This window comes from Nothobranchius furzeri, chromosome 6 (genome assembly GCF_043380555.1).
Source record: "Nothobranchius furzeri strain GRZ-AD chromosome 6, NfurGRZ-RIMD1, whole genome shotgun sequence".
NCBI lineage: Eukaryota > Metazoa > Chordata > Actinopteri > Cyprinodontiformes > Nothobranchiidae > Nothobranchius > Nothobranchius furzeri.
Window position 1 is genome coordinate 70523689 of NC_091746.1, and position 17999 is coordinate 70541687.

The 17999-nt window shown below is 52.1% G+C and overlaps 1 protein-coding gene across 4 annotated transcripts in view; it reads left to right on the top strand.

The window, feature by feature from the left end:
- The window catches only part of sptan1 (spectrin alpha, non-erythrocytic 1), a 29997-nt gene that overhangs the window by 11684 nt on the left and 314 nt on the right, over window positions 1-17999 (top strand). Inside the window, exons 17-55 of one of the 4 annotated variants that reach the window (XM_070552507.1) lie at window positions 1343-1465; window positions 1536-1753; window positions 2177-2269; window positions 2345-2479; window positions 2759-2907; window positions 3077-3133; window positions 4364-4562; window positions 4647-4751; window positions 4826-4858; window positions 4948-4983; window positions 5192-5239; window positions 5358-5449; window positions 5530-5674; window positions 5750-5931; window positions 6003-6102; window positions 6176-6373; window positions 6961-7107; window positions 7178-7281; window positions 7526-7688; window positions 7815-7829; window positions 8284-8415; window positions 9034-9171; window positions 9249-9353; window positions 9453-9661; window positions 9736-9856; window positions 9942-10063; window positions 10137-10269; window positions 10351-10449; window positions 10523-10682; window positions 10798-10874; window positions 13890-14099; window positions 14410-14706; window positions 16537-16649; window positions 16817-16834; window positions 17061-17115; window positions 17202-17398; window positions 17472-17525; window positions 17594-17740; window positions 17814-17961. In XM_070552507.1, coding sequence (XP_070408608.1) covers window positions 1343-1465; window positions 1536-1753; window positions 2177-2269; window positions 2345-2479; window positions 2759-2907; window positions 3077-3133; window positions 4364-4562; window positions 4647-4751; window positions 4826-4858; window positions 4948-4983; window positions 5192-5239; window positions 5358-5449; window positions 5530-5674; window positions 5750-5931; window positions 6003-6102; window positions 6176-6373; window positions 6961-7107; window positions 7178-7281; window positions 7526-7688; window positions 7815-7829; window positions 8284-8415; window positions 9034-9171; window positions 9249-9353; window positions 9453-9661; window positions 9736-9856; window positions 9942-10063; window positions 10137-10269; window positions 10351-10449; window positions 10523-10682; window positions 10798-10874; window positions 13890-14099; window positions 14410-14706; window positions 16537-16649; window positions 16817-16834; window positions 17061-17115; window positions 17202-17398; window positions 17472-17525; window positions 17594-17740; window positions 17814-17961 — 4877 coding nt within the window. The remainder of the gene's footprint in view (window positions 1-1342; window positions 1466-1535; window positions 1754-2176; window positions 2270-2344; window positions 2480-2758; window positions 2908-3076; window positions 3134-4363; window positions 4563-4646; window positions 4752-4825; window positions 4859-4947; window positions 4984-5191; window positions 5240-5357; window positions 5450-5529; window positions 5675-5749; window positions 5932-6002; window positions 6103-6175; window positions 6374-6960; window positions 7108-7177; window positions 7282-7525; window positions 7689-7814; window positions 7830-8283; window positions 8416-9033; window positions 9172-9248; window positions 9354-9452; window positions 9662-9735; window positions 9857-9941; window positions 10064-10136; window positions 10270-10350; window positions 10450-10522; window positions 10683-10797; window positions 10875-13889; window positions 14100-14409; window positions 14707-16536; window positions 16650-16816; window positions 16835-17060; window positions 17116-17201; window positions 17399-17471; window positions 17526-17593; window positions 17741-17813; window positions 17962-17999) is intronic. The other 3 variants (XM_054744638.2, XM_070552508.1, XM_070552509.1) reach the window with 3 other exon arrangements.

Sequence of the window (17999 nt, forward strand, 5' to 3'; positions counted from 1 at the left end):
AGGAACGAGGAAAGTGTCAGCCGACCCTGAGAAAGGCTGACTGGTGCCAGAACTCTGGACCTCTTTGGGACTGAGTGGAAACATTGGGTTGGTACCGATATCAGAACAAAAAGTGTTAAAATGTCCCGATGTGCCACTGTGGGTCACATGACTGATCCGAGTCGCATTCTTCTCTGCGGTTCGCTGATGAAGACTCAAACGTTTGGGTGCGTTTAGCCAAAGTAAGCAGCAGCTAAATGAAACGCCAGCGAGAAGATTAGTGCTGCAAAACTCAGGAGTAGCAGCTATTTAACACAACACCTGGTCACCTGGTCGTGCAGGCACCATCCTGACAGCCGGAACAGGGAACGTCTCGGAGGGCAGAAAAGTAAACCGAGCTTCCAAAACGCTGGAAGAGTCCGATGATGGAGGCGGATGAAAACCAGCTGAGCTGCTGTTTACCGGCTTTCCAACAGCAGCTCAGCAGGTGGTTGTTACTGCTGTTGCCGACATGAAGACCTGAAGTCAAGCACTAATGAAGCTAGTTTATACAGATCATTCAGTTTTGTAGCTTTGCTGTTTTTGGTTAGAAAAATTACATAAAGTATAATTTAATGAATATAATAAAATAATAATAAAACCTTTAGAAATATACAGATTTCAACAAAAGTATTGTTACGGTACCGCAGTTAAACGCCAGGTACTGGTAAAGTAGTATGGTACCGCCATTAAACACCAGGTACTGGTAAATTAGTATGGTACCGCCATTAAACACCAGGTACTGGTAAAGTAGTATGGTACCGCCGTTAAGAGGAAAACTCCCTTTTAACAGGAAGAAACCTCCAGAGGATCCTGGCTCAGTATAAGCAGCCATCCTCCACGACTCACTGGGGATCGAGAAGACAGAGCGCACACGCGCACACACACACACACACACACACACACACACACACACACACACACACACACACACACACAGGTTGCATTGTGATTTCTTAGTAAATATTCTATTTGGTGAGAGATAAACTTTATTGTATTTATCCTAGTGAATCTATAATTAAACGGGTAAACTAGTAGTAGCACATTCAATGTCAAGGAAAGTAAAACATTATCAGGAGAGGGAGAATGTTTAAGTGGTTAGCAGCAGTGTGCTGGTCTATGGCCCCCTCCATGAGGCCACCACAGCTCAGCAGAACATCGTTGTAGCTTCTTCTGGGGAGAAAAACACTTAGAGAGAAAATGAAGTTAACAGCTGAAATAGCAGGAAATAATACAGTTAAAGAGCAGATTGTAGAAGAAAGAAACCCCTGGGTTAAACTGGTCTGTCTACTGCATAATGCTGAACTCTAACATGTGTCCTAAGGGAAGGACCTGATTGGTGTCCAGAACCTGCTGAAGAAGCACCAGGCTCTGCAGGCTGAGATCGCAGGTCACGAACCTCGCATCAAGGCTGTCACCCAGAAAGGAGAGACCATGGTGGAGGAAGGTAGAGCAGGTCTGGTCCTGACATGTTTCTGAGGTGTCTGCAGGTTCTGGCTCACTGTTTTTGGGTCCAGGTCACTTCGCTGGTGAGGAGGTGAAGACTAAGCTGTCGGAGCTTCATGGACGTTGGGACACGCTGAAGGCCAAGGCGTCCCAGAGGAGGCAGGACCTGGAGGACTCTCTGCAGGCTCAGCAGTACTTTGCGGATGCTAATGAGGCCGAGTCCTGGATGAGGGAGAAGGAGCCCATCGTTGGAAGTCCGGACTACGGGAAAGACGAGGACTCGGCCGAGGTATGGAAGTCCCTTCCTGAGAAACTCCAATCGCTTTTCTTTGCTCTCTTTCCAGTCCTTCATAATTAGTGTTTCTGTGTTTGTCATTTCCTTCGGTTGTCTACCAGACATCGTTGCTCGTTTGAGCGTCTCATGGGTTAGGGGTAGAAGTGCTGGCCTCTCACAGGAAGTGATGACAAACGTGTTCCCGGCGCTCTTATTTCAAACGGTTTACGAGCTGTGATGTGCGTTCCCCCTGCAGAGCAGCCATGACGCGTGGCAGCCGGCAGAAGGCTCACGCTTTTCCACTAAACACCCGCAGGGCTGCGTCTGCGGTGACCTGAGCAGGGTTTGTTTTACGGTGGCGGATCCGATTGGACCATCGCTGTGAGAAAGCTCCACTTGTGTCAGACGAGCTGAAGGTTCTGATGTTCTGCTCCACAGGCTCTCCTGAAGAAGCACGAGGCCCTGATGTCGGACCTGTCGGCTTACGGCAGCAGCATCCAGGCCCTGAAGGAGCAGGCCCAGTCCTGCAGGGTGAGTTCAGAACCCTCGGCCCGTCAGAACATTCTTATCCACCGCGTTCTAACACCAGACCCGTTAACCCGACAGCAACAAGTGGCTCCAACTGACGATGAGACCGGGAAGGAGCTGGTTCTGGCTCTGTACGATTACCAGGAGAAGAGTCCTCGAGAGGTCACCATGAAGAAGGGCGACATCCTCACGCTGCTCAACAGCACCAACAAGGTTCGTGTGCCCTTCCCAGCCGAGGAACGACCTCCAGCTCAGAGCGACCTTCTCCACACCTGCTTTGTGTTTGTGTGACTTTAGGTTGTTTTACTTGAACTCGCGTCTTTAGCTGAATGAGGATGGAGAGACGGGCGTAGAAAACAGGAAATGTGTGTGAAACAGCTTTTGTCCACACGAGTCAGGGGGAGGAGCAAACGCCTGCCGAGTGTTGTGGGCGGAGCCTGTGGTTGTGTGTGCTTGGATGCTTCAGCCAGTTAATGGCGGTGTGTGTCTCAGGACTGGTGGAAGGTTGAGGTGAACGACCGTCAGGGCTTCGTTCCTGCCGCCTACGTGAAGAAGCTGGACCCGACCCAGTCGTCCTCCAGGGAGAACCTTCTGGACGAGCATGGCAGCATCGCGGCCCGGCAGGAGCAGATCGAGAACCAGTAAGAGACGCCCGCTGTTCTTCTGTTGGCTCACTAACAGCTTCTGCTCTGAGGTGGTGGCCACAGGTGCCTACTTCCTGTGAATGTTGTAGTTCTAACGACCTGGTTCCTGGTTCTGTTCTGTCTGCTCTAACCTCCTGACCCGGTCTCGCTGCCTGCTGCTCTGCAGGCTGGTCACCAAGGAGACCTGCAGCGTGTCTGTGCGCATGAAGCAGGTGGAAGAGCTGTGAGTAGGAAGCAGAGACCCCATCCATGTTGTGGTGGTATCGTTATGTCGTCATCATCAGCAGCAGAGTAACCCCGCCCACCCCCAGCCCCCCTCCCCTTCCCATCTTCTGATCCCTAACAGGATAGAAGATCCGTCTCATCCCAGGCTTCCTCAGCACTAGATCACGTTTGGGTCGGTGCCGGACGGCTAGTGTCTCATCTAGAGTCTGTCTGAAGGGCTTCAGAACAAAACCAACAATCCTGATCCTGCTGAAGACTCCAGTGGGATCGGGAATCCTGCTGAAGACTCCAGTGGGATCGGGAATCCTGCTGAAGACTCCAGTGGGATCGGGAATCCCGCTGAAGACTCCAGTGGGATTGGGAATCCTTGCTGAGGGCTCCAGTGGGATCGGGAATCCTGCTGAAGGCTCCAGTGGGATCGGGAATCCTGCTGAAGACTCCAGTGGGATCGGGAATCCTGCTGAAGACTCCAGTGGGATCTGTAATCCTTGCTGAAGACTCCAGTGGGATCGGGAATCCTGGCTGAAGAATCCAGTGTGATCTGTAATCCTTGCTGAAGACTCCAGTGGGATCGGGAATCCTGCTGGAGACTCCAGTGGGATCGGGAATCCTGCTGGAGACTCCAGTGGGATCGGGAATCCTGCTGGAGACTCCAGTGGGATCGGGAATCCTGCTGGAGACTCCAGTGGGATCTGTAATCCTTGCTGAAGACTCCAGTAGGATCGGGAATCCTGCTGAAGGCTCCAGTGGGATCTGTAATCCTTGCTGAAGACTCCAGTAGGATCGGGAATCCTGCTGAAGGCTCCAGTGGGATCTGTAATCCTTGCTGAAGACTCCAGTAGGATCGGGAATCCTGCTGAAGACTCCAGTGGGATCGTAATCCTGCTGAAGACTCCATTGGGATCGGTAATCCTGCTGAAGACTCCAGTGGGATCGGGAATCCTGCTGAAGTCAAACGAACTTGGATATAAAATTCCAAGTCTACAACTAAACTGGTTCTAATAACCAGCTGGAGTAATCCTAACCCTGCGGTTCTGATCTGGAGGTCTTTGGAGCCTCCAGGACTTCTTCCCATTGGGAATTAGAATCCTGAAGCCCTTCAGCTGCTCTGTAGATGCATGCAGATGTTTCTGCTGAGACTCATCTCATCATGTTCCTTCCTGGTCTGTGGCCGACTCCGTCCGTCTCGCGCTGTCCTCCCGGCTGACCCGTCCTCTCCCCTCTGAAGGTACGGGACTCTGTTGGAGCTGGGAGAGAAGCGTAAGGACATGCTGGAGAAGAGCTGCAAGAAGTTCATGTTGTTCCGCGAAGCCAACGAGCTGCAGCAGTGGATCAACGAGAAGGAGGGCGCCCTGACCAACGAGGAGGTCGGCTCGGACCTGGAGCAGGTCGAGGTCTTGCAGAAGAAGTTTGACGACTTCCAGAAGGTCGGACTTTTCCTCCTCTCCGTCTTCCAGCAGCAGCTGTCAGATCAGCTCAGGTGATAACCAGCAGGTGCTTTTGTCCTGCAGGACCTGAAGGCCAACGAGTCCCGCCTGAGGGACATCAACAAGGTGGCGTCTGAACTGGAGTCAGAAGGTCTGATGGCTGAGGAGGCTCCTATGGTTCAGGCTCAGGTGAGCTCACCTGTCTGCAGCAGCTGGTCCCTCTCACTTCCTGGTTTGTTAACTCTGCTCGTCTCTGTTTGTAGCAACAAGAACATCTGGGTTCTGCTCCTGGAAAGGTGCGTGTTGTCCCCCGCCTCCACCAGAACCAGACGTGGTGTTTTTGTTACCACTCATTTGTTTGTTTGTTTTGTTTGTTTGTTTACAGGATGAAGCCGACTCTAAGACGGAGTCACCCTGGAAGGTGAGTTCATTCAGCTGATCAGAGCTCACCTCTGATGGCCGCAGTCACGGCCGACCGTGCTGACATCACACAGGAATTCAGGTGACCCAGCAGGCACCAGGTGCTGGTGAAAGTGGGGACATGTCAGCTGGTTGCCATGGCTACAGTTATCTTTATGCATCTGTATGACTGCTGACTGGTGTGTGTTTCCTGTGACCTTTGACCTCAGACCGTACGGTTGGGCGTTCAGACGACGGCGAACTTTAATTCCATCAAGGTAAGAGGAAGCTCTTCCCTTCCTGTCTGAGCGATCCGTCTCCAGGTTTCCTCGTCCGGCGTCCAGCCCGCTGGCGTCCACCGCTCCCTTCATCTCACGGGGTTTGGTTTCTCTCCAGGAGCTGAACAACCGCTGGCGCTCGCTGCAGCAGCTGGCTGAAGACCGGAGCAACATGCTGGGCAGCGCCCACGAGGTGCAACGCTTCCACAGGTACCCCGCACACTTATGCGCCGCTTACGGGTCAGTAGAGTTTGGACCCACACTCAGACGGAGTTCTGATGTCTTCTCAGAGACGCCGATGAGACCAAAGAGTGGATCGAGGAGAAGAACCAGGCCCTGAACACGGACAACTACGGCCACGACCTGGCCAGCGTTCAGGCTCTGCAGCGTAAACACGAAGGCTTTGAGCGTGACCTGGCAGCTCTGGGTGATAAGGTCCGCTTCCTGATCGGTACCAGGACCCGGGTTGTCTCTGGAGACGCGTTCTTCATGGTTCTGGTGACTCCACAGGTGAAGTCTCTGGGAGAGACAGCAGAACGCCTGATCCAGTCCCACCCTGAGGCTGTGGATGACATCCAGGAGAAATGCACGGAGCTGAACACGGCCTGGAGCAGCCTGGTGGGTCGGGCCGACCAGCGCAAGGAGAAGCTGGGGAACTCTCACGACCTGCAGCGCTTCCTGTCGGACTTCAGGTGAGCTGGAGGCGGAGCCTGGACTGGGTTCAGTCCAGGAGTGGTTCCTGACTAGCTGTGGTTCTTCACAGGGACCTGATGTCGTGGATTAATGGAATCCGGGGCTTGGTGTCCTCCGAGGAGCTGGCCAAAGACGTGACGGGAGCCGAGGCTCTTTTAGAACGCCATCAGGTTTCTGCCCGGTTCTGTCGAACGCTTCCGATGCAATCGGATCACTTCCTCTGACTCTCTCTTCCTCCTGCAGGAACACCGGACGGAGATCGACGCTCGGGCTGGGACCTTCCAGGCCTTCGAGCAGTTTGGCCAGCAGCTGCTTGCTCGAGGGCACTACGCCAGTCCTGAGATCCAGCAGAAGCTGGAGGCTCTGGACCGCGAGCGGGCGGACCTGGAGAAGGCTTGGGTCCAGCGGCGCATGATGTTGGATCAGTGCCTGGAGCTTCAGGTGGGATTACGCACTCACACACACAAACACACACGTACACACACACATACGCACACGCACGCACACAAATACACACATACACGTGCACACACACGCACACACACACACACACACAAATACACACACACGTGCACACACACACGCACACACACACACACACACACACACGCACACACGTACACATACACACACACACATACAAATACACGTACACACATACACACACGCACACACTCACACACACACACACTCACTCTCACACACGCACACACACACGTACACACGCATGCACACACACACACACACCTACACACGCATGCACACACACGCACATACACACACACGCACACACACACACGTACACACGCATGCACACACACACACACCTACACACGCATGCACACACACACACGTACACACACATACACACTTGCACACACACACACGCGCACACACACAAGTACACGCGCGCACACACACACACACATGTACACACACACATGTACACACGCGCTCATACACACACATGCGCGCACACACACAGATACACACACACACACACACACTCAGCCTTGTCCCCCCATCAGCTCTTCAACAGAGACTGCGAGCAGGCGGAGAACTGGATGGCGGCTCGGGAGGCGTTCCTCGCCAGCGACGATAAGGGCGACTCCCTGGACAGCGTGGAGGCGCTCATCAAGAAGCACGAGGACTTCGACAAGGCCATCAACGTCCAGGTAAGTCTGTGTGCTCAGAGGAACGTCTCGGACTCGACGTCTGGAGGACTCAGACGTTTTCCTGCTGCAGGAGGAGAAGATCGCCGCTCTGCAGTCGTTTGCCGACCAGCTGATCGGAGCCGACCATTACGCCAAATCTGACATCTCCACTCGCCGCAACCAGGTCCTGGACAGGTGAGAGCATCTCTGGTCACCCATCAGACACCATCTGGGTGGTTCTGGTCCAGTCGGGTCAGCAGCAGAACCTGGGTCTAGGTCTAACTAACAGAAATGGCTGCCCCCGAACTGGGCCTGTGTTCTGGTCTCCACGAGCACCCACATGACCGTTAGAAGGTCCGATCTGAACCAGCAACACCCTAAAGAGGGTCTAGTTTATGGGCCAATCAGAACCGGATGTGATGTTCTGTGGTGTCTGTAGGTGGCGCCGTCTGAAGGCCCAGATGATCGAGAAGAGATCCAAACTGGGCGAGTCCCAGACTCTGCAGCAGTTCAGCCGAGACGTGGACGAGATCGAAGCCTGGATCAGCGAGAAGCTCCAGACCGCCACCGACGAGTCCTACAAGGACCCCACTAACATCCAGGTGGGTGTTCTGTTGGGTCAGAACCGCCGGGTCCACCCAGAACCTGCAGGGTGCTGAATGTGACTTCACCTGAGTTCTGATCCAAAGTGAGACTGAATTCTTGTCCTGCTGTTTTATCTCCTATAGCTGTCCAAGCTGCTGGTAAGTCTGGACTCGTCCCCGTCCTCATGTCCTCATGTCCCGGTCTTTGTAGACACCGCCCCGTCAGTTCTGCTTTGTTCTAACCGGTCCAGTTTTAACTGTTCTAGTTCCGTGTTTTAATTCTGTCTGTGGAGGGGAGTAGGAGCCCCTGGTCCAGTCCGGTCCTCATCTCCACCCATCAGCAGGTGGTTTTGGACCAGCAGAACCGGAATCCATCCAGAGAGAATTTCTGATGAGGACAGGTTGTCTCAGAGTGTCCCTCTGGAGGACGGGCGTTGGACCGGATCAGGGAGCAGCTTCCGACTCCCCTCCGGGTTTTTGCTTGAGCCCTGTTCTGTTGCAGATGTTCTGTGTTTGTAGAAGTTCTGTTCGTCTCGTTTAGAACTAATTCCTGATCATGTGACCGTTTCGGCCTCGGGTGGGTTTGTTTACTTGTTTGTTTTTGTTTGTTTAGAGTAAACATCAGAAGCATCAGGCGTTTGAAGCTGAGCTGCACGCCAACGCGGACCGGATCCGCGGAGTCATCGACACCGGGAACGCTCTGATCCAGAGGGGGGCGTGTGCCGGCAGCGAGGACGCCGTCAAGGTATTCCTCCATTCTGGTTCTGGTTCAGGCCCGTCTCAGCGCTCCGGACGAGCAGTGGCTAACAGTCTGGTTCTGGTTCTGTTCCAGGCCCGTCTCAGCGCTCCGGACGAGCAGTGGCTAACAGTCTGGTTCTGGTTCTGTTCCAGGCCCGTCTCAGCGCACCGGACGAGCAGTGGCTAACAGTCTGGTTCTGGTTCTGTTTCAGGCCCGTCTCAGCGCTCCGGACGAGCAGTGGCTAACAGTCTGGTTCTGGTTCTGTTTCAGGCCCGTCTCAGCGCTCTGGACGAGCAGTGGCTAACAGTCTGGTTCTGGTTCTGTTTCAGGCCCGTCTCAGCGCTCTGGACGAGCAGTGGCTAACAGTCTGGTTCTGGTTCTGTTTCAGGCCCGTCTCAGCGCTCCGGACGAGCAGTGGCTAACAGTCTGGTTCTGGTTCTGTTTCAGGCCCGTCTCAGCGCTCCGGACGAGCAGTGGCTAACAGTCTGGTTCTGGTTCTGTTTCAGGCCCGTCTCAGCGCTCCGGACGAGCAGTGGCTAACAGTCTGGTTCTGGTTCTGTTTCAGGCCCGTCTCAGCGCTCCGGACGAGCAGTGGCTAACAGTCTGGTTCTGGTTCTGTTTCAGGCCCGTCTCAGCGCTCTGGACGAGCAGTGGAACTTCCTGGTGAACAAGTCGGCAGAAAAGAGTCAGAAGCTGAAAGAAGCAAACAAGCAGCAGAACTTCAACACCGGGATCAAAGACTTTGACTTCTGGCTTTCGGAGGTGAGCTCCCCGACCGGATCAGAACCTCTGGTACCGGTACTCTCCACTCCATGCCCGGTTCTGGTTCTGCTCCTCAGGTGGAAGCTCTCCTGGCCTCTGAGGATTATGGGAAAGATCTGGCGTCGGTCAACAACCTGCTGAAGAAGCACCAGCTGCTGGAGGCGGACATTTCTGCTCACGAGGTGCGTGTTCCGTGTGTTCCGTGTGTGCCGGAACGCTGGCGTTCCCGCCAGGCTGAGTGTCGATGTTGGTTTTGACGGCGGCCCGGTCTCGTCCCGCAGGACCGGCTGAAGGATCTGAACGGACAGGCCGACAGCCTGATGGCCAGCAACGCCTTCGACACGTCGCAGGTGAAGGACAAACGCGACGCCGTTAACGGGCGCTTCACTAAGATCAAGAACATGGCGGCGACGCGGCGCGCCCGGCTGAACGAGTCGCACCGCCTCCATCAGTTCTTCCGGGACCTGGATGACGAGGAGTCCTGGATCAAGTACGGCCGCTTCCTGCTCTGCTCCGGTTCCTGTGGCTCATCTGGACTCACGAGTGTGTTCTGGTTCTGCTCAGAGAGAAGAAGCTGCTGGTGGGTTCCGAGGACTACGGCCGGGATCTGACTGGAGTCCAGAACCTCAGGAAGAAACACAAGAGGCTGGAAGCGGAGCTGGGAGCGCACGAGCCAGCCATCCAGGTACCTGATCAGTGGGAGGGGCTAAAGGGCTTCCTGGTGGGGTTCTGTTGGTCTGACTGGGTCTGTGTTTGGCTCGGTTCTTCAGTCGGTTCTGGACACGGGGAAGAAGCTTTCTGATGACAACACTATAGGTCAGGAGGAGATCCAGCAGAGGCTGGCCCAGTTTGTGGACCACTGGAAGGAACTGAAGGACTTGTCTGGAGCAAGGTGAGTCTTCAGACGGGTCCAGTCCAGAACGTGGACCCGGAACCGAGCTCAGAACCTGCCGCGTATGTTTCAGGGGGAAGAGGCTGGAGGAGTCGCTGGAGTACCAGCAGTTTGTGGCCAACGTGGAGGAAGAAGAAGCCTGGATCAACGAGAAGCTGAACCTGGTGGGGAGTGAGGACTACGGAGACACACTGGCTGCTGTTCAGGTCTGTTTCGGACCCAAACCGTCCCACAACAGAACACCAGTCCAAACATGAGCTCATGAGATGCAACTTCCTGGTCCACAGGGTCTTCTGAAGAAACACGAAGCCTTTGAGACGGACTTCACCGTCCACCGGGACCGGGTCAACGACGTCTGTTCTAACGGGGACGAGCTTATCAAGAAGGTACCGACTCACACCTGGAGAACGTTAACAAGTTGTAGTTTCAGTCGTGCTGATCCACGGTGGTCTTCTCCAGAACAACCACCACGTGGACAACATCAGCGCCAAGATGGCGGCTCTGAGGGGGAAGGTGTCGGAGCTGGAGCGAGCCGCGGCTCAGAGGAAAGCCAAGCTGGACGAGAACTCGGCCTTCCTCCAGTTCAACTGGAAGGCCGACGTGGTGGAGTCCTGGATCGGTATGCCAGAACCTCCAGAACCGGTTCTGATGTTGATCAGAACATCAGAACCGGTTCTGATGTTGATCAGAACATCAGAACCGGTTCTTGACCTGCTGATGTCCGTCATGTCCAGGTGAGAAGGAGAACAGCCTGAAGACTGAGGACTACGGCAGAGACCTGTCCTCGGTTCAGACTCTGCTCACCAAACAGGTGCACACACACACACGCACACACACACACACACACGCACACACACACACACACGCGCGCACACACACACACACACGCTCGCACGTATACACACACACGCACGTACACACACACACACACACACACACACACACACACGCGCGCACACACGCACACACACACACACACACACACGCGCACACACACACACACACACACGCACGTACACACACACACGCACGTACACACAGGCACACTCTTACACACACTAGAGGTGTGAATCTTCACTTGTCTTTCGATTCGATTACGATTATTGGGTCAACGATTCAATTCGATTCGATATCACGATGCATCACGATTATTTCATATTGATTTGTTTTCATCGTTAGAAGATGTCAGATAATTGCTTTTTATTTTTTTATCTAAAACGTAATTGACACAACCTGCCATCCCTCAAAATCTCTCCATCCACAACAGGTTGGGACAAAACATTTTAAACATTTAAGAAGATTTAACAAAGTAAAACAATCTGTTTCCTGGTTCAACACCACGCCTCAGGCTGAGAAAATCACGCTTTGCAAAAACTCACAAAATCTAAAAAAGTACTGAGAACCTACAGGACACATAATGTAATAATAAAATCCATAATGGGTTCATATATGAGTGTTTAATGTCTCTGAGCAGCTCTAGAGTCAAATATTTATGCCGCAGTTGAAGGGTGTCAGAAATAACACCAAATGAAATGTTTGACTTAGTTTATTTTATTTGAACCCAGTGGTTCATTTCTGAAATGTTGGAGAATGAATCAAGTTCTGTTTGATGCAGAAAATAATAAAACATAAAACTAATTCTACACTTCCAATAATATTTAAGATGTGTGTTTTATTCTTCCTGATAATAACACCAGCAGAAGGCTGTGGGCTGGATTAGGATTAAATTACCCAGCTGATGGATCTCCTTCACTAACCAGCTAACTACAAACCTTTCCACTAACCTGTCCTGTGTCACCCTCACCATGTAACCCTCATGTCCACGCTGTCTCTGGAGGAGCAGATAGGAGACAAGACCTCCTGTAACTTAAAATGAATCAAAGCTTCCTCCCAGTTTCTCTTTCAGCTGAATTTAACATCAGTTTATCTTCATGAAACAAAAGAATAAAGTGGAACAAGAACTTCTGTCTTCTATTTCTCTCTCCTTTTAACTTCTCCGTGTTCCTAAATAAAAGACAGACGATTACGCTGCAGCCGCTGTCATTGACCCCGCCCCCTCCCCAAAACCGGATCTCCCTACATTACAACAAGCAGTCTGACTGAGCGCTTCCAGGAGAAATAATAATTAAATTATGAAAATAATAACGCGTGTTTGGAGCATCGGTTTGGAGGAGCGTCCTCCGATCGTCTCTCTTGTGTGAGCAGACAGTCTCTCTCTCTCTCTCTCTCTTTCTCTCTCTCTCTCTCTCTTTCTCTCTCTCTCTCGGTCGCTGATCGAGCGAGCGGAGCGCGCCGCACGACAACCCGCTCAATTAACATAATTCACGGCCCAAATCCAACAGAACCGGTCGGGCTGATTCGGTTCCGGTTTGGTCTCAGGTTACAACTCCAGCGCTAAGCCCTGCAGTACCACATTAAGGCGGAGGTAAATGTGGAGGACGCTCACTCTGACAGATTTGGACACGGCGCTGGTACTGCCGTTAAAAAAACAAAACTACATTCCACTATAATCGATTATGGCGTACTCTTCTACGATGCAGAATCGTTTATGTCCGCATCCCGATGCATCGATTATTTGATTATTTTCCTCAGCTCTAACACACACACACACACACACACGCACATACACACACGCGCACCCACAGACAGGCCCACACTTTCTTACACACGCATGCACACTCTTACACACACACACACGCACGCACATACACACACGCACGCACGCATACACACACGCACGCGCACACGCACGCATACACACACACACACACACTCTTTTACACACACACACACGCACTCTTACACACGCACGCACACACACGCACACACACACACACACACACATACACACACACACACACACACATTCTTACACACACATTCTTACACACACGCACACACACACACGCACATACACACACACGTGCACACACTCTCTTACACACACACGCACGCACTCTTACACACGTACGCACACTCTTACACGCACACGCACACGCACACTCTTACACACACACGCACACTCTTACACACACACGCACACTCTTACACACGTACGCACACTCTTACACACGTACGCACACTCTTACACACGTACGCACACTCTTACACACACACGCACACTCTTACACACACACGCACACTCTTACACACACACGCACACTCTTACACACACACGCACACTCTTACACACACACGCACACTCTTACACACACACGCACACTCTTACACACACACGCACACTCTTACACACGTACGCACACTCTTACACACACACGCACACTTTTACACACACACGCACACTCTTACACACACACGCACACTCTTACACACACACGCACACTCTTACACACACACGCACACTCTTACACACACACGCACACTCTTACACACACACGCACACTCTTACACACACACGCACTCTTACACACACACACGCACACTCTTACACGCACACGCACACTCTTACACACACACGCACACTCTTACACACACACGCACACTCTTACACACACACGCACTCTTACACACACACACGCACACTCTTACACACACACGCACACTCTTACACACACACGCACACTCTTACACACGTACGCACACTCTTACACACGTACGCACACTTTTACACACACACGCACACTCTTACACACACACGCACACTCTTACACACACACGCACACTCTTACACACACACGCACACTCTTACACACACACGCACACTCTTACACACACACGCACTCTTACACACACACACGCACACTCTTACACGCACACGCACACTCTTACACACACACGCACACTCTGACTCCTCCTCCGTCCACAGGAGACCTTTGATGCGGGTCTTCAAGCCTTCCAGCAGGAGGGAATCACCAACATCACGGCTTTGAAGGATCAGCTCCTCGCCGCCAAACACGTTCAGTCGAAGGCCATCGAAGCGCGGCACGCCGCTCTGATCAGACGCTGGAATCAGCTGCTGTCCAACTCGGCCGCTCGCAAGAAGAAGCTTCTGGAGGCTCAGGAGCACTTCAGAAAGGTCAGTCTGCCCCTGTGGTACCAGCCTTTCTGGACCTTGTTCTTCCTGACACCGGTCAAGACTTTGTGGGTGTGGCTTCATGTCTGTGAGGTTAAAAATGAAACCATGACTCGTGGATGACATGAATGAAAATAAACACATAATCTTGGAATGACCTTACTTCTAACTGGGTCCAGTTTGGTTCTGTACCGTTTCCTCTCCTGTCTGTGACCCAGATCAGCGCAGCGCTCCGGATTGGCTATCTGCTTCTCCTCCCTTAAACCACCCAGAACAAATAACCCAAGGTCCACCGTGGCTTCTGTCTCCACAGGTGGAGGACTTGTTCCTGACCTTCGCTAAGAAAGCTTCGGCCTTCAACAGCTGGTTTGAGAACGCAGAGGAGGACCTGACTGATCCCGTCAGGTGCAACTCCCTGGAGGAGATCCGGGCTCTGCGTGATGCCCACGAGGCTTTCCGCTCCTCGCTGAGCTCCGCCCAGGCTGACTTCAACCAGCTAGCTGAGCTGGACCAGCAGATCAAGAGCTACCAGGTGGTGTCCAACCCGTACACCTGGTTCACCATGGAGGCTCTGGAGGAGACGTGGAGGAACCTGCAGAAGATCATCAAGGTGCGTAATAATAGGGTTGGGCGGTGGGACGAATGATTTGACCTTTGGCGAAGGGCTGAGCCGTTACAGTTGTTGTTTTTACAGGAAGCGATTTGTTTGTTTTCCTGTGAGTTAGTTTGCTATTGACAAATATTTCACACGTTACACACAGAGAACATATCAGAGTAACGTCAAGAAAGGATCTCCATCAGCGCATCTGAGCCTTTTCTCACCTCCGCCACCTCTCGCTGCTGACGGGCCTTAAGGATGTCTCGATACAACTGTTTCCCTCCCAATACGATACCAATATCAATACGATACGATACCGCTATCAATCCGATAGGTTGTGATATCAATCCAATATCAATACAATACGATACCGCTATCAATCCGATAGGTTGTGATATCAGTACGATAAAATACCGCTATCAATCCGATAGGTTGTGATATCAATCCAATATGATACTGATATCAATACGATACCGATATCAATCCGATACGCTGTGATATCTATCTGATACGATACCGCTATCAATCCGATGCGCTGTGATATCAATCCGATACGCTGTGATATCAATCCAATATCAATCCGATACGCTGTGATATCAATCTGATATGATACCGATATCAATCCGATACGCTGTGATATCAATCCAATATCCAATAGGATGCCGATATCAATCCGATACACACTGGTATTGTATCAATCCAATACAATACCAATCAGATATGATATCAATCCGATACGATACAGATATCAATCCGATATGATAGTCCGATACGATATCAATATGATACGATACCAGCACCAATCATACCTACCCTTACCTGTTTGTTGTGTGGAACGTATGAAAGGCTTGATCAAGTGAAGTTACTCAGAGAACAAGAAAGTAACAGTAAGTGTTAAAAGACTTTTTTAACCTCTGATTGTGAAAACGTGAACCGTAACGGACCGATTATATCTGAGATTTTTGATGCAGTCCGATTTAATCCGATAGTGTTTTTGGGCCGATATTGGAACGGAACATCCGTAGTGGGCATGCAAGCGGCACTGAGGAGGAGCGTCTGACGCACTCGACACTGTGCCCAACAGCGGTGTTGAGTGGAAATCCTTCTGTCGTTAAGCGTCTGGAGGACTTCTGGTTGTTTCCTGATTTAAACTTGGCTGAAGTAGAGAAATGGTCCTGACTTAAAGTTGGTTCTCCACTTTTATTTTCCATCAGAAGACAAAGTTCTCTCAGAACACATCTTCTGGCAGCATTTGTAGCTTCTGCAGTAAATGTCAAAGAGAACAAAACACGTTTACAGCTCTGACACAAACCCACCACTAGAGCTGTTAAAATGGCCGCTGCAGAAATACAATTCAACAGGAATTAACCTCCGACCAAATGAAAAGAAGCAGTTTTAAAAGAAATACTCATTTATATAAAACAAAGTTTAAATAATGATATTTCTGTAGAGAGGCGTGAAAATGCTGCAGGAACAGAGGAGCCGGCACTTCCCTTTTTCAAAATAAAATGCAACAAAAATGATCAAATTCACACTTTTAAACAATATTAATATAGTTATCAACTACATTTTAACTGTAGCGCTCGTGGTTATTCATGTGTCAGCGGAGCGGATCCATCAGAACATTTAAACAGTCTGTCTGAGGCAGAACCTCTGCAGACGTGTGACTACACACGAGCTGCAGGTGACCCGTTCAGGTTAAGGCGGAGCAGAAGGAACGTGTGTTGTAACGGACATTAATTACTGAAAGTTGGGCTGAGTCGGAATCAAAACAGCTCGACCCAGAGAAGCACCAGGATGTTCCTGCAGGTCTGACAGGAGAACCCGATACTGTGTCAACAGGAGAGAGAGCTGGAGCTGCAGAAGGAGCAGAGGAGGCAGGAGGAGAACGATAAGCTGCGGCAGGAGTTCGCTCAGCACGCCAACGCCTTCCACCAGTGGCTGCAGGAGACCAGGTCTGAATATGGTTCTGATCCTCTGAGGAGGATCAACTCAGGACCCAGCCCAGCACACTTCACCATCCAGGGTTCTGGTCCAGGTCCTGGTCCTGCATTGATCTGCTCTAACGATGCTTCTCTTTTCTCTTCCTGCTCCTCTGGATGAATCTGCTGCTGATGACCAGGACGTATCTTCTGGATGGGTTAATATATCCTCATTCTCTGTGTTTGATTATTGATGTCTGACCCCTAGCTGACCTTGACAGCGTAGCTTAGCAGCAGGTTACTACGTTTGACGAGGCCAGCTCGGGTTTTGGTCCAGACCCTCTTTAGTATACTAACCCCAGTCCAGGCCTGGTTCTGCTTCAGGAGCCGGGTTCTGGGTCCAGATGTGGTTCTGCTGTTAACTGCAGCTGTTGTTGGTTTCAGGTCCTGTATGGTTGAAGAGTCCGGGACCCTGGAGTCGCAGCTGGAGGCCACCAAGGTAACCCTGCTGCTGGTCCGGTCCTGTGGGACTCCCCGGTCTGGGCCCAGTGAGACTGGTTCTGATGGTTGTTCTGGTGTGTGCAGCGAAAGCATCAGGAGATCCGGGCCATGCGCAGCCAGCTGAAGAAGATCGAGGACCTGGGAGCAGCCATGGAGGAGGCGCTGATCCTAGACAACAAGTACACGGAGCACAGCACGGTGGGCCTGGCCCAGCAGTGGGACCAGCTGGACCAGCTGGGAATGAGGATGCAGCACAACCTGGAGCAGCAGATCCAGGCCAGGTACCGGCCCGGTTCCTCGCCGGACCCGCGGGTCGTTGGAGAGCAGACACAAACACTTATGGTTCTGTTTCAGGAACACGACTGGAGTCACAGAGGAGGCCCTGAAGGAGTTCAGCATGATGTTCAAGTAAGCATATGGTTCTGGTTCTGTTCGTGTGTTCCAGTCTGATGTCTAACCGGTCCTATCCCATCTAGACACTTCGATAAGGAGAAGTCGGGTCGTCTGAACCACCAGGAGTTCAAGTCCTGTCTCCGGTCTCTGGGCTACGACCTTCCCATGGTGGAGGAGGGAGAACCCGACCCGGAGTTTGAGTCCATCCTGGACACGGTGGATCCAAACAGGTGCAGGCTCGTACCTGAGAGGGTTCGGGGGGGTTATGGTTCTGCTGGCTGACCCGGGTCCGTTTGTGTGCAGGGACGGGAACGTGTCACTGCAGGAGTACATGGCCTTCATGATCAGCAGGGAGACGGAGAACGTCAAGTCCAGCGAGGAGATCGAGAGCGCCTTCCGGGCCCTGAGCACCGAGAACAAACCCTACGTCACCAAGGAGGAGCTCTACCAGGTGGGCCGGGTTCTCGACCGCGTTCTGGGTCTGGGTTC